Here is a 16,383-nt window from a genome sequence, read left to right as displayed (position 1 = left end):
TTTTTAACTATCTATTCAATCTGAGGTGTATTCTTATTTTGTTAAATGAGTGGTGTTCTTGCATTTAATTTGCCAGCATTCTAGACTGATTGCTAGATGTTTTTCCAATTTCCTCTTGGTTTTGCTTTTTTGGTAAGGGGTGATTTTGGTAAGGGGTGATTTTGTAATGTGCAAAATTTTCATTTTAGCAAAATGTTTTGTCTTGTAAAAAAGTGCTCATTATTATGTTTGTATGTATACGTATGTGAATCTCCAATATCCATGTTTCATGCATTTGGCTTTTATGTTTGAAATAAAAAGTTGAAGGTTGGCATAATATGTTTATTTGAATGAACTGAAATATTTTCACTGAAGATGCAAAATGGTCAGAACAATTTTCATTCCCTCATAGCAAACCTCAACAAATAATGCAGATTGTATTTTATCTACTCAACATATGCAGCATTGTTGGATTACAGACTTTGTAGATCAGTTGAGTATAGGATATGGCACGAGATAAAAAAGAATAATCATGTCATTTACTAATTTTTATTTTAAAATTGACATAAGTACCCGACAAATCAGTAAAAAACAATTTCAAGTTGCTTTAATTCATGTGACAATATTCCAGGCTTCTTCTGTACATTTAAAGTTAATGTTCAGCAAAAAAACTGAATTGCATAGAAATATCTCTTAAAATAAACAGAAAAAAGTTACCACTGATATATAAATATTTTTGTAAAAGTCCTGATTTGTACTCAACATTACCATAGGATTATAAACACAGATTTAAAGCATTCTCAAAGCTTGTATTTTTTCTTCATGTTGCAGACTAGCAGATAAGTTTTCGACAACATTCACCGACTATTTGACTGAAAACACCCCCTTGTCTATAAATATGACACCGTTTTACATTCCGGCTGGTCTGTCTGTCATCTCTTCAGCCTCTGTGTCTTCTATTTTTAGACCCTCTCGTTTTTCTATTTCTATAAAAAAAAATTAATCACATTAATTTTATGTTAATAAATGCATTTTTTGGCATGAGCTGAATTTTGTGCATTGGGAGAATTACCAGTATCTCCTTGCAGAGTATAAAAAGATGAGAACACTGCCGCAATACGTCAGTGAGTATTTGTAAACAGAATTTGAAATTCTTTGGTAGTAGAAAGCTAGTGTTTATATTGTATTAAAGTTTTACAAAGTACGTTAAATTGATCTTTCTCATGGAGTGTTATTATCTTTTCTTATAAAAAGTATTACATGTATACTGCATTAGTATATAGTTTCGTCATTTTGTTAATAATTGACATTTTTTCAATTCACACTGTGTTTATCATTTTGCTGTAAATCAAACAAAGCTAATAGTTTTGCTTTTCATTTAGGGCGATTATAATTTCAACATATGATGTGCAGTGATGATTCTATGAGTTGGCCAAAATATCTGAAATAGTTTAGGGGTCAAAGTGGTGCTGAAATATGGGCGTTGGGGAGCCCTAAATAGGTTTAAATGATCAAGTGACAATTACTGAATTGTGACAGTTTTTTCAACGCCATTGCAACTTGATTATACTACCTGGACAGAGAAGTCTAGAGTTGTCCCGAATTTGACCTCTGATGTGACCCTCCATGGGATGTTGTTAGATGTTAATGTAGTGAGTATACAGTGTATATGAGCAAATCTAACATCTAATTTTAATTAGATTGCCCTAGCACTTCCCTATAAACGTGTTTTACTGTATAAAGTGTATGTACATCAAGTTTTATTACCTTCTGCTATGATATCTAGGATGTTAGATTCACAGACTTTTCTGTATTCTCTAGCCTCCATGACTTTTTCTTCATTTAAATATCTCATGAAGTATTTCAACGGGACGGCAGACTCCTGTCCAATTTCAACATATCTCTTCTTTAGCTTAGGAAGGACTACTGCCTACAATGAAAAGAAAGTGTATTAAATAAATTCTTAGATACTTAAGGCTGGGTATTGGCCAAAGATTTTATATTGCAATACATTGTGATATTTTAAACTGTGTTGAAATATGTATTGCAATATTTTGATTGAAAATTGCCATGGCATTTCTTTTTTCATTGTATTAACTTCCATTTACATGCATAATGTCGAAAACTAAAATAAACAACCAAAAGAAAAAAAATTTGTTGATAACAGTTTTGCACTGAAATACATCCATACAACTGCTTCTCCTGGGCTTAATCACAAATATCTGACAACTTTTCTTTGTTCTTGGGGACATAATTTCATGGGTTATTGTTTATTCAGTTGATTAAAGGAATCAAGACATGTATAAAGTATCTACAGAAAAATAATGTTCCTAGCATATATCCACGTAAAAAAAAAGTTCATAGCAATGTACATATAAATTTGTGGATAAGGGTGACCCATGAAATCCAAAAACATTGGTCCCCCTACCCCAAAAACAATGATGATTCCACAAAAAGTTTGTTCTAAGTTTATGGCATTTTACCTGAGTAGAGCTTTAATAGTTACTTACTTCTCCATTATATCTTACAATGACATAATATTCTTTCGAGTTATTGCACTGGTGGAGTTCAAAGAGCAGATCTGAAGCGAACGGCGGCCAATGTTTGTCATCTAGCTTCAAGGCAAGGAGTAAGGCCATCAGAGATGAGTCATGGGCAGAATAAAGGAATAATCGTACTGGCCTTTAAAAAACAAAACCAAGAGGCCCATGGGTCACAACACTCATCTGAGTAACTTTGGTCATGTTATTCTAATTACCAGATTTGCCCCATTTTAAAACAAGTACATGTATCTATTGTGGCTCCTCCCTGCCCCCGAGGGTGTTGATTTGAACAATTTAGAATCTAAACTACTCCAAGATGCTTCCACATAAGTTTCAGCTTTCCAGGCCCAGTGAAGAAGATTTTTCCTATATATTTAAATGTTAAACTTGGATTCTGTAATTGGGCCCTGCCCTACCCCCAGGGGTCATGATTTATACAATTTAGAGTCTGCACTACCCTAGGATGCTCCCACATAAGTTTCAGCTTCCATGGCCCAGTGCTTCTTGAGGAGAAGATTTTTAAATAACTTTCCAATATATTTCGATGTAAAACTTAGATTCCCTATTGTTGTCCCGCCCTTGCCCCAGGGGTCATGATTTGAACAATTTAGAATCTTAACTATGCAAGGATGCTTCCACATACATGTTAGTTTCAACTTTCCTGGCCTAGTGGTTCTTGAGAAGATTTTTTCCTGTATATTTTAATGTAAAACTTGGATTCCCTATTGTGGCCCCGCCCTGCCCCTGGGGGTCATAATTTGAAAAATTTAAAATCTAAACTACCCCAGGATGCCTCCAAATAAGTTTCAGCTTTCCTGGCCCAGTGGTTCTTGAGAAAATTATTTTTTTAATGACCCAACCCTATTTTCGTATTTTCTTGCTTATCTCTCCTTTAAAGGGGGCTTTGCCCTTCCTTTTAACCCCCCTTTATCCAAGGATGTTTTGTACCAAGTTTGTTTTTAATTGGCCAAGTGGTTCTTGAGAAGAAGTTGAAAGTGTGAAAAGTTTACAGACAGATGGACGGAATGGATGACGGACACTGGGTGATCAGAAAAGCTTACTTGAGCTTTCAGCTCAGGTGAGCTAAAAAACCACCAGAAATACAGGAATAAACAAACTGGTCTATAAATACAATAAAAACATGTACATAATAACAGGTCTATAATTGTACCAATCTATTAAATACAATAAATACTGGTATAATCATATCAGTCTATAAAAGACGATGTGTAATACAGGAATGTCTACGATTATGTGAACTATTACTGTATGTGATGATTCAATTTTTTTTCTTTGAAAGCAAATTTTTGATTGCTTAAAATTAACATTTTTAAAAAAATATAAAATGGAAAACTATTCCACCACTGAGAAATTATCCAAAAGAAAAGGCACAAAACTACAAATGGCTATTAATATTATTAAATAAGCATTGGAAAAAATAATTACCTTTTTTCAATAACAAAATCTCGTATAGCATTCCTAAACTGTTCTAGCATTCTACCGCTGGACAAATTTGAAGCTATGTCATTCTGCAGCCTGAAAACAGAAAACAACATGTAAGTTCAAATTTTACAAAAACAAAACTTTGAACATTTTTTGCGCTCCTGACTATCTGCCTTTGTATCAATGTCCCGAATCACATTCAGTTTTAACAAAATATGTTATCCTGAGATTGCAGAATTTAACTGTGTAATGTTTTTGCTACTTTCTCATGTAATTAACATGGATAAAATCAAGGATAACATCAATTTTAAATGTAGAAAATCTTATTGTGTCTCGGCCTAATTAAACCAGGGTAATCAATATTCAAAAAATGCAATTCAGAGGTTAGTTTTATGTTTACTACTCATAAATGAAATCACATATTACATCCCCCTCTGCCATTTAATACCCTTCTTTTATAATGGGTGAATATAGTTGATTAGTTAATGAAAGATACTCACTCATGCTGTCCTATAAAGGAGTAAGTAAACAATTGCACTGCATTTTCAGTTATTTTAGTCACGTATGGCACTAAAACCTTGGGTATAGGGAGCCCATGAGCCTGAAATAATAAATATCTGGAATATGTACAACGTTGTGAAGAAAGGGGCATAACTCTTATTAAGCCAAAAATATTCCATTAAGGTCAAGATCTAGTAAATAACTTGAGACTAATTTTTTGGTGCTAGATCCATTATGACGTCATAATTAGTGTTGGCAATGAGTACCCGGTTAACCGGTTAACCGTCGAACGGTGCGAGTATCGGTTAGTAAAACTGCTATTCGGTTACGCGGAAAAAATACATTTTTCAGTTTCAAAGTAAATATTTATAAAATAATTTTTATGTTATTTGTAAATGCACTTTAACACATTTTCCTAACTTAATTACCGTTAGGCTTGCTCTGGTGGTTCACAAATAGGATCGATTTGTTTTGATTAGATTAATTGATGGCTTTAATTACGAGGGGGTACACGTTTTGAAGACATGATTTATAATTACCTCATTTAGACCTGTATTAGTCAGAGGAACATACTTTCACAAGATGCCACCGCAAACATCTAAAACGTGGAAATATTGTTAAAGAACGACTGTCTCAAAATCTGTCAGATTGCACTTTATGTGAATCGGAGTTGTCGAATATGGGTGGGACTACAAATATCCTGTAATGCTAAATAACCGAAAATTAAAGAATAATTCGATAACCATTGACATGTATGAACTCAACAAAAATAACAAAAATTGCAAAGTGTAACAAGGTATATGTTAATTCACCTCGATTGCAAAAATATCTTTGCTGCGTGTCGATAAAATTATTTTCTTAAACAAAAACAAATTCCCCGTTTCAAGTGACATTTAAAATAAAAATTCTTCGAAGATGATGTGTTTTCGGGGTTTGTATTTTTTGTAAATAAAGTTTATATGTGTAACATTTATTATCTATTTCTATCAATATGTAAAATGATGAGATTAATAATAAATACGGAAACTATAACAAAAAAATCATCCGAGTAACTGGGTACTCGATCGCAAGATTAAGCGAGTAACCGGTTACTAAAAATCGTTCGATTTGCCAACACTAGTCATAATCAATTTCAACTTTCTTTTTCCCGTACTTTATGGCTTTAGCAGAATTATGTAGAAAATAGGGTATTTTCATGTCATTCAATTTGAAATCATATGAAAAGTAAACCAGATACCTATATTAAATTTGATATTGATTTAATGAATAGGCCATGAACATATTAATTACCATTTTCTGAGAGACTGTAGGCAATCTGGATACATTTCCTTTGCCGAATATGAAAAAAAACTCCCGTATTCATGACTGGTTTTCTTAATTTTTCATTGAAAATGACAGTTTGAAACACAGTTTTTCATCTTGTTCACCTATAAATTATGCCCTGAAACACCTTATTTGACCAAGCTAAAGTTGTAAAGCATCAATTAAGGAATTTATTTCTCAAGTTTGATAAATCTGTAGGCACCTTTCATTTACTGGATCTTGACCTAAAGGTCCATCATCCCTCTGCTCTTTTGTATAAAATATCTTAAAAATGCTTATGTTTATCCGAAAGAAATCTTATTCATGATTGAAATGCTTACAATTTCAGTATACCTTGCGGGTATATTTTTATATAAATGACCTGTTAACGGGACAGTTTTATAAAGGAATACAGATAATAGTAATTTATACCAGTTAGAGTTATCTCTCTTATCAGAGTATCAATGAACCTTAAAATGCAAGCAAGACCATCAAAAAGTTGGTTACTTACTCTCTCCCTACAGGGTAGCTTAAAATGGTATAACTCAAACCATTTTAAAACCTCCAGGAAATGATTTTTATCATTCTAGAAATTTTTTTTCTAAATGATATCCAGTCTAAATGCGTATTTTAATTTTATAAGATGCCTAAAATATAATTTTTTTTTCAAAGTTCAGCATTTATACATGTTTATTAAGATAAAATTTTCTAAGGGAAAAAATACTTTCCATCAACTATTACACTGACCTATTTTTTTTTCAATCTTGAGTCAGAGAGGGCAAAATTTTTCTTTAATGATGACCTTATTAATATTTTTATACAAACCGATCTGGCCACTAGATCATCTCTGGCAGATATAAAGTGTATTTTGTGCTTCCAGTCATTTCCCTTTAATCCTAAAATAAATCAAAAACAAACTCTTTATCTGATGCATGTACATCAAAATGAACAGATTTTCTAACTTTTATGGCCATCCCTTTTTCTTTCTCTGTGTTCAGCACCTCTAAAATTTAAGACCCTGATATACCTACAGGTAATTACCAAAAACACAGATCATGTCTGTGATTTACAGTGATTTTTGTTTTGAATTTTTCTTAAAGGGTTCCTTCAAAGGACATGATTTTTAAGGTTGCAAAAGTAAGGCTGAAATGTTAAGCTTATGATAAATTTGACAGATACCGTATATACCCGCCTATAAGTCGGTCCGCCTATAAGTCGGTTGTATTTAATAAGCTTATATATGAGAGGGACTGACCTCATATAATACCATTCATTTTATAGCATAGAGTTTTGGACAAGAGATTAACTCCCAAAAATCTGACTTATAGGCGAGTATATACGGTACTCAACAAATACAGAATGAATTCACTTCACAATTTTGTACACAGCCCCTCACCCCCCCCCCCACCAATAATTTCTAGATTACTTATGTTGTGTGTATATTTGTTTTTTTATGATCTGAAGTGTCAATTTGAAACAATGACATGCAGATGCTAAACATTTAAACAAAATTAAAAAAAAATTAAAAACAAACTTGGAATGGCCACATGAATAAACTTCATTTTAACAAAAAAAAAAAATTGCACTGGAGACATACAATGGCAATTCAAGAAATATGCAGATATATTCCCTGGATAGAACAGAAATTTTGAATCCACAGAAATAAGACCCCAAAGAAATAAGTATGTTCACAATTTTACAGTAATACACAGTAATATGACTTGTACCTAACACTTTCTCTATTTCAAGTCTTTCCTCCAAGAACTCGGGTAAGTCCACCCCGTCCACAATGGCGGCCCTGTTGATACGCTTGAGAACCGGGCAGGTGTGGGGATTGGGAAAGAGGTGTTCATCTTCCTGTTCGGAGGTGTAAAATGTAACCTTCTTACCTAAATACACAATATTCATATCATTGATGTCAACCTTCTTTACAAATTGATAGGACTGTGAAAATGTGAGATTACCAAAGGTTATTAGATATTGAGGGTAAATTTCAACTTTAAACAAGATGTCTATATATTCAAAACACAGATGCCCCAATATGGTACGCTTATGGCTAGGGTTTAAGTTTCTCAAAAGCAAGTCAAAATCCAAGGTCAAGGTCAAAATTGTTGGTATTCAATGGAAGGTCTTGCCACAAGAAATACATCTGTGAAATATAAAAGCTTTTACTCTTTAAAACTTATTGCCAAGGTTTAATTTTTTTAAGTGTTGGTCAAACTCTACGATCAAGGTCGAAAATACATATATTTATACATATCAAGAGGTCTCCATTTATTTGTCTTTAGTTCCTTACAAATAAGAATTTTCTTCATTTTCTCATGAACTACCATGGATGAGCATGAATATCTCCATTGTAACGTCATAATATCGCACTTGACGTCAAAACCATAGTGCAACTGTTTTGCTTTAAAAAATGACTATTGAATGGTGTAATTTGTAGTAATTAATCAGAATTTGAAAATAATGTAAATTTAAGAGATGAATTTATTTTTTGAAGATTTATGAGGTACATGAACTACGTTTCATCCCGGCATATTTATCGCGGTTCATGAAATATGCCAGCGTGAAGCGTAGTTCATGTCCTCATGAATCTTCAAAATTAAATTCATTTCTTAAATGCATATGTGAAGTATGAAAGCCCCAGCAACAACTATTCAAAAATTATGACCAAGGTTAAAGTTTGGTAATATTTTGTAAAAGTGCATCATACTCCATTGTCAAAATCAAGAGGTCAAATTTGGTGGTACCCAAAGACAGGTCTTGTCACAAGAAAAATACCGTAAAATATGAAGACTTAAAGCCAGAGATGGGCAACGTAAAGATTTTACAGACAAACAGACATGGCAAAAACTATACATTACATATGTACCCCCAATTTTCAAATACAAGGGCAAAAAGAGAATTTAAATAAGGTCTCTTGTTTAATTAAACCAAACAAACCATTTTTCTCACTATACTCCTGAAGTTGCTCAGCACCAAATATCCCAGCCAGAACACAGCGTAGTGAATCTTTTGTACGGTTCATGTTTGTTGTCCTTAAACTGAAACGCAACAAAAAAAACCAACATAATAACCACATTATACCTTCTACTTCCATACAAAACCTCGTTTAGATTTTTAGAATTCCATAAAATTGCCTTGAACAATTTATTCCCGATGCCAAGAACCCCCCCCCCCCCCCCAAGAAAATATGATTGTGTTTTTACAATATTTTCTGTAGAAAAAAAATTTAAAAAAAAGAAAATATAATGGATAACTGAAATGTTTATAAGTATTCAAATGAACCTTATATACACATATACACATGCATAATACATAGGCTTATGTAACTAAGGTGGAGTTAAATAAAGTGGTATTTAAAAAGGGAAACATCCCATGATTTAATATTTCCTATTTAATTTTCAGTACTGTTGTTTCATTTAAATTTGTGGGGGCCAATTTTCATGGATTGCAAAACTTTTACAAGTTTGTTGAAATGTAATTTTGGGAATGAATTCTCTAACACTACAAAGTTTAAGAAAATATTACTTGTAACCCTAATCTATTGTTATCATGGACGATGTTGATTCATGAATTTCACAAATTAATAGATTCACCAAAATCTAATGATTCCACAGTATATTTAGGTCACAAAAACCACACACTTACTAAACTAGGTCAGGGTCAAACTCTGACATCAGCCTCCCTGGAAGTTTCCCCATGTAGCATTTCCTCAGTCTCCTTCCCAGGTTATAGGTCTGTACCTGACCTAGATATGTTAACATCCCATGTGGGCAACCACCCTGTTAAAAGAGAGCTACATCTTTAACTTACATGTACCCATCATGATAAAAGAGGGTTACACTACAGTAAAACATGCTTACAGTGAACATGCTTATCATGAATTGACGGTTACAGCGAAGTGATTTTCATTCCCCTATATTAACAATGTGGCAAAATCGCCAAACCCTGGGATTTTGTTGTAAGCATGTTTTAATGTAAATACATCTTGAGTTGATTTAAAAAAAAAGATCATATTTTGTAACTATATTCTCTCTCCGATTGTTTAATTTCATTACAGTTTCATATTTATTTTATGACAAGTCCTGTCCTGACCCATGTGACCCTGAGTACGTCCTTTCTAGACAGAGCTACATGTAGTACATGTAGGACCCAATATATTTGCGGAATACATGTATCTGTCTACTAGTAGCTTGTCGGGTATGCCAAGGCATAATTTGCATTTATTTACCAGCAAAGCCTGTTTTGTTTAAATTATCCCATGTTTCCAACTGTCACTGATGTTCCTAGCATGCCCAGGGGCTAACAAATAGATTTTTAAGGCACTTGTCCAAGGGCAAGTACATGGTCCAAATAGACTTGCCCTACCTGAAGTTTTGCTTGCCCTACCATAAACTAATTCTGTATTTATAGATATATCAAAAAAGAGGAAGACAAATGCTGAGTAAATCATGCAAGTCCCTATGCCCAGCTTTAAATTTATGGCACTTGCCCATGGGCAAGTGGTTGATAAAATTTCATTTGCACACCCCTAAAATTCACTTGCCCCAGGCGTTGGGCAATGGGATTTGTCATCCCCTGATGCCCAACAAACTAAACAGTGATTCTTTATATCTAAATTAAATTGTGAAATAAAATTGTAAATATACATTTTTAAAAATGATGTCTAATAAGTTTAATATACACAAGGCCTCAAATGTCAATTTCAATAGTCCCTTCCCACTGACGTCAAACACACAGACAGCTGCACAAGATTTACATGCATTTCAGGCCTCCTTAACTCCTGACTTCATTTTGCAAAATTTACATTCTGGTTGAATTATCAAGAAATCAGCTCACCTAACTTTCAAAGAGCTATCACAGATAAAACAAATAGAACTGTAAATATTGACTGATATTCACATATTTGTACATATACACTTTTAAATAAAAAATAAAAAGTTTGTTATAATATCAATGATTTGTTACTGTACAATACACGAACATACTGAATGTAAAATTACAAATGAACAATGATGATGATGTATCATGTACAGTCCAGTCCAATACGAAAATTCGTAATATTACAAGTTATCGTAATATAAAACTTAAATTACAATTTTTCGTAATGTAGTTAAAATACGAATACGCGTAATATAGCAGATTGTAAGAGACTATATTACGAGTTTTCGTAATCCAAGACAAATTCAAGCATTGCAAGAAATTGAGTGGTGGGTAGCAAAGTATGACGTCAGTAATATATCAAATTGTACGGCTACTGATAGCACGCGGTCAGTTTGGTCAGTTACGCCTATCAGAAAGCATGGAAATTCAAGAAGAAAGTACTGCCAGCGATGGGTGAGTGGACAATTTCTTTTATTATTCTTTTATAGGAATTTTCCCAAGGATAAGACCAATTTTCCAGTAAATTTCAATATTCGCTTAAGTATGTCGCATTGGTCTATATCACCTGAACTCCCTACTTTTCTTGCAAAGTCTACCCTAAAAATCACACCCTCGTCTCATAATTCAACTGTTCGTAAATTCTTATTGAAATACATAGAATTCAAATCTCAGTAAGAGTCGTACAAGTTATCGCCCGTGACATCTCGTATTAAACGTCATACTTTGCTACCCGCCACTCAATTTCTTGCAATGCTTGAATTTTTCTTGGATTACGAAAACTCGTAATTTAGTCTCTTACATCTGCTATATTACACGAATTTGAAATTTAATTACATTACGAAAAATTGTAATATAAGTTTTATATTACGATAACTTGTAATATTACGCATTTTCGTAATCTTATGTTTTTTCGTAATATTATTAATTTTCCTATTGGACTGGACTGATGTACATGATGTATATTTAATTTCTTTTCATTTTTTATTCTTTGATGTACCTTAAGTAATCCTAGTTTCTTATAGTATTCTTCATACTTTGAGTCAGGCGCCTCTTTCCCGTCAATATTTAACACTTCATAATCATACACTGTAGGAGGGAAAGGTTTCTTCCATTTCTTTTTATCATAGGTTGCCTGAAAAAGAATACGAGAAACGTTATAATTTTCAGTAAAACTTGCCTATCTCTAGTGCTAATTATTATCAGTGGTGGATCCAGGTATTTCATAACAGGGGGAGAAGTAGAATGATTCATTCCCCTTAAAGTCTCTATGGAACTAGTTGTGACAACTTAAAAAAAAAGGATTTCAATTTTAATTTCAGGAAGCCATGCAAATATTTTTTCCATATCAATATTCAATCTCTAGGTATCATTTAAAAACAGGAATCATCTTGATTTATTTTTTAAAAAAAATTGTAAATGTCCATATCTGGCTATCAGTGAGCTTCTTCAAAGTGCAGTAGATTCCACATTTGTTATTCAACAGATCAATGCTTGAGACTAAACTTTTATCAAGGAAAAATGTGAATGAGGTTTTGAGTAAAAATACACAAAAAAAGTTATTTATACAGATTATGCATTTCATTGATAAGCTGTTCATTTGTTTCGTTCACATTAATTATCTTGTGCATAAACTCAAGAAAGCTGCAGCTGCAGACATAAACAGGTTTTGTAATGTTGTGAAAGCTTATTTAAAATCATTTTATAAAAAGTAGAAAAAATAAAATTTAATCAGAATAATCCACACAACCTCCTCAATTCCAGGAATAAGATGCAAAGGCGTTCTAGCTCCATGCCGGAAGATAACCTGAACTTGCTTTAAACTTAAATCGATATCTTCTACTTTCTTTTTCCGTGGATGTCGATCCGTATCATCTCGCTGGCGAAAGTATGTCCATGCTCCAGTAACGCCAGCCAGTCCTCCGAGCGCAACGAGCACGAGTTTCTTCCTTGAAGAAGACATATGTCTAAGGCAGAGATTATTCGCAAGATGTGACAGCGAAGATTAAATGTCGAACCCGATGTTTGTTTTCTGCGACTTTGTAATTCCGATCCCGAGAAAATTTAAGTAAACGTATGGTTTGAACATATTTTATTGTTTTGATGTTAAAACAAAAGAATTGGACACAAGTTCTTAAAAACTTAGAACGTCCTCTCCTTTACAACAATTAATAACACAAAGTATTATTCAAAATTAATTTACACAGGAACCAAAGGTCAAGAAGATTATCTAACATAGGTAATGCATGTACAGAATTGAATTAACGTAGTATAGACAAACAAATCTAAATTCTAGTACATTTCTCAAAAACGACCAGATCTCTTGATAAACAATTGCACATTTAAAAATAAACTTTCATTTTCAGAAATACTGATCGAATTATCTCCCCATAATGGGGTGTTGCTAAAACGCGGAACGGAAAACGGAACGGAAAGCGGAACGGAACGGAAAGCGGAATATATTATTTTGGATTAAAACACTTAAAATATACAAATTATATCATAAATGATATATCTTGTACATATTCAATTCCCCACTATTAAATACAAGTTGATATTGCCAGGCTCAGTCTTTTATTTACGAAAATCACAAACATATTTTAACATATCAGACAATATCAGTCAACTAGAATCGATTTTGAAAGGGGGAGGGTAAACGAACTCTTAAAGTATTTGACAAGCAAAAACACAAAAAGAAGACAATTGTCTTGGGGAATAAAACACACAAAAAAACCAACTGTTTGATTCGGGGGGGGGGGGGGGGGGTAAGTTTCAACTCCAGCATCATTCAGACTACATTAACTACTACATTAATTACATTCATAAAAAGTGTAACGATGTCAACTTGAACGAACATTTCCGTAGTAAAAAGGTAATGACTGGGGGGGGGGGGGGGGGCAAATATTTGATATAGGGATGTACCATGGACAGAGAAATAAAATGTAAAAAATAAGTATTAAGATTACGGTTAGAGCAAACCTTTACAGCAAGCTCGAATAAACATCTCATATTCACACTGGTTGTTAAATTTTATTCAAAATAGAGTTGCTTTCTAAATTCTGGACACACAAAGTTGGAAAACTTTCATGTGGTAGATATATAATGCAGAATCTTTGCATTCAATGAAGTTAAATTTTGTTTGTTTGCGGTACATATGTGTGTAGGGGTGTATATAAATAACCCCGTAAAAATGAGTTTGTTTTCCCGGTCATCAGAAAGGTCTCAGAAGTTGTAATAGATCTGCCCCTCTTTTTGTGTAAGGTTAATAAATCAATTCTTAATGTGGCTGTGGGCCCCTACTTAGACTCGAAACTGCCACTCCCCGTTTCATGAATCGCGAATTCGACACTGCGTGCATAATCTGAATATCATAAGTTATTTTTGTCTTTATAGACATTGTCATTGGAAACAAATAGAAAGAGGGGGGAGAGGGTCAGTAAAAATTTTCTAACATACAACAAATTTGACAAGCGAAAAAACCATTTTTTCCACGGAGGGTGTATATAACTCATGAATAGTCTATATGATAGATTTTTATTAGAAAAGACTTTTACAACAAGAATATTGCTCTTTTATCTGATTTATATCGAATCTATATGTTATTTGTTTGACAAAGAATTCCGTTTTCCGTTCCGTTCCGCTTTCCGTTCCGTTTTCCGTTCCGCGTTTTAGCAACACCCCCCATAATGGAACATGAGTGTCTACAATACGTGTAAATTTATCATTCTAAAAATAGCATTGAACAAGTCGTTTCTTGCGGAAGAGTAAATTCGCACAAGAAAAAAAGAAATGATATGCGTCTTCTATTTTTCCACAAGTGCATAGTGGACTGTTTATAATATTACACCTAAATAAGTCTTTATTTAGAACACAATTGTGTCTTAATCTAGTATATGAATTACACTCCATGCAGTAACGATCACCAAAAGTAAAAAAGGACGGGGTAGGTGTTCTCTGAGAGTTTATACAATTTTTGAAGGAACCAATTGTAGTGGATTATCTTGTTTCAAGAGATAAAGAATTATTCCTTATTGCAATTGGAACAAATGATGATTTATAAATATTTAATCTACACTTAGGGATACAGTAATTCTGTGATTGTCTTGTTACGTAATTTGATTCTTGTTAACGAATGTTTGGAAATATTTCTTTCAAATACTCAGGTACCATGTTATGAAATATTTTATACTTAGTTGTTCTTACTTTGGACATTCGTCTAACAGCAAGTGGTTTCCAACCAGTTTCAAAATAAAGAGAATCTCGCGATGCCAATGAAGTTAATCCAGTGACTATTCTTGCTGCTGGAAGTTGCAATTTTTCTAGTTTTTCAGAATCTTGATTAGAGCACCCACACCAAACTTCAGTTGCATATTCTAACTGAGGTCTTATAAAAGTAGTATATAAAAGAGATAATTTTAGCACTGACCTTGAACTACAATTTTTTTAAGTAGACCTAATTTTTTATATGCATTGGCTACGATAGAATCAATGTTCGCTGACCAAGTGAGGTCGTTTGAAAAGAGAATACCTAAGTGATTATGTGATGATACAAAATCTAAATCACAATCTTGAAATTTTAGCAATGATAAATCTACGTTTTTTCTTAGTACTAAAAAATACAGCTTTGGTTTTCGTAGGATTAAATTTCAATAGCCACTGTTTAGACCACCGCTCAAGTTGATTTAAATCATTATTCAATCCTGATTGAATATCTTGTACATCTTCTGAACATTTCTGTAAAGAATTATCATCAGCATACAACCTGCTTAAGGTCGACAAATTTTCAGCAACATCATTGACATATATCAAGAATAAAAGTGGTCCCAATACAGACCCCTGGGGGACTCCAGCATGTAAAGATTTAAAACTAGACATAGTATTCCTATGTGATACCCTTTGTGTCCTTAAATCTAAATAACTTTGAAACCATAGTAATAACTTATCACTAATACCATATGTTTGTAACTTAAAGAGAAGACCTTTATGCCAAACCTATCAAATGCCTTAGACAAATCACAAAAACCATACAACAGTGTTTTCCTTCATCTATAGCTTTAGCTATACAATCGAATGTCTCAATAAGTTGATAAACTGTTGAATGACCTGGTAAAAAGCCAGCCTGATATTTGTAAAAAAGATTGTTTGAATGAAAATAATTATAAACATATTTAAAAATAACTCGCTCCATAATTTTACCAACGCAGCTTAATAATGATACAGGTCTATAATTTGATAATAATGATGGGTCACCTTTTTTAAATAAAGGAAGTACATTAGCTACCTTCCACTGTTTAGGAAATATACATTCTCTTAATGATCTGTTAAACAAAATACACAAAGGATAAGAGACGCTAAAAAATGGTAGCTTTTAACATTTTTGGAAAAAGAGCACCAAAGACCCAGATTTTGACATCATTTCCTGGTTGAACAAGATGAAGCAGAGTAATAAATGGGTAGGCTTTACCTGATTGGCTGAATTGAGGTATGTAAATATTTTCATTTTAAAGTAAAAATATTAATGTTTGAAATAAATGATGGAATGTGGGAATATTACAAAAATTCTAGAAATACCAGGGGAGATTGTAGGAGTGGGGATTGATATTTTTGGCAGGATGTCATTTACTGCCGATCTCTGTAAGTTCTAAATAACTGCAAATTTGACCTATAAACGCCGCGGAACGGTATATTTTTTTTCGTGTTTTTAATAAGTGCTTAGAACGAACTTTCAAAT

The 16,383-nt window shown here is 33.0% G+C and overlaps 1 protein-coding gene across 1 annotated transcript; it reads right to left on the bottom strand.

Annotated features, from left to right (window-relative positions):
• Window positions 1-512: 512 nt before the first annotated feature.
• Window positions 513-12,679, bottom strand: LOC134256485 (lysophosphatidic acid phosphatase type 6-like). The gene is made up of 11 exons (XM_062739127.1): window positions 12,403-12,679; window positions 11,653-11,787; window positions 9,420-9,553; window positions 8,712-8,812; window positions 7,496-7,657; window positions 6,594-6,664; window positions 4,466-4,566; window positions 3,969-4,058; window positions 2,490-2,661; window positions 1,747-1,909; window positions 513-965 (listed from the first exon to the last, which is right to left on the bottom strand). The coding sequence occupies exons 1-11, from the start codon at window positions 12,613-12,615 to the stop codon at window positions 889-891; spliced, it is 1,419 nt and encodes a 472-aa protein (XP_062595111.1). The 5' UTR covers window positions 12,616-12,679; the 3' UTR covers window positions 513-888.
• Between the last annotated feature and the right edge of the window lie 3,704 nt (window positions 12,680-16,383).

Source organism: Saccostrea cucullata, unplaced genomic scaffold (assembly GCF_032062105.1).
Source record: "Saccostrea cucullata isolate Sc308-1 unplaced genomic scaffold, CSIRO_AGI_Scuc_v1 ctg2122, whole genome shotgun sequence".
Classification (NCBI taxonomy): Eukaryota; Metazoa; Mollusca; class Bivalvia; order Ostreida; family Ostreidae; genus Saccostrea; species Saccostrea cuccullata.
Note: the sequence above shows the minus strand (reverse complement) of the source record. Positions and strands in the feature narration are given on the sequence as shown.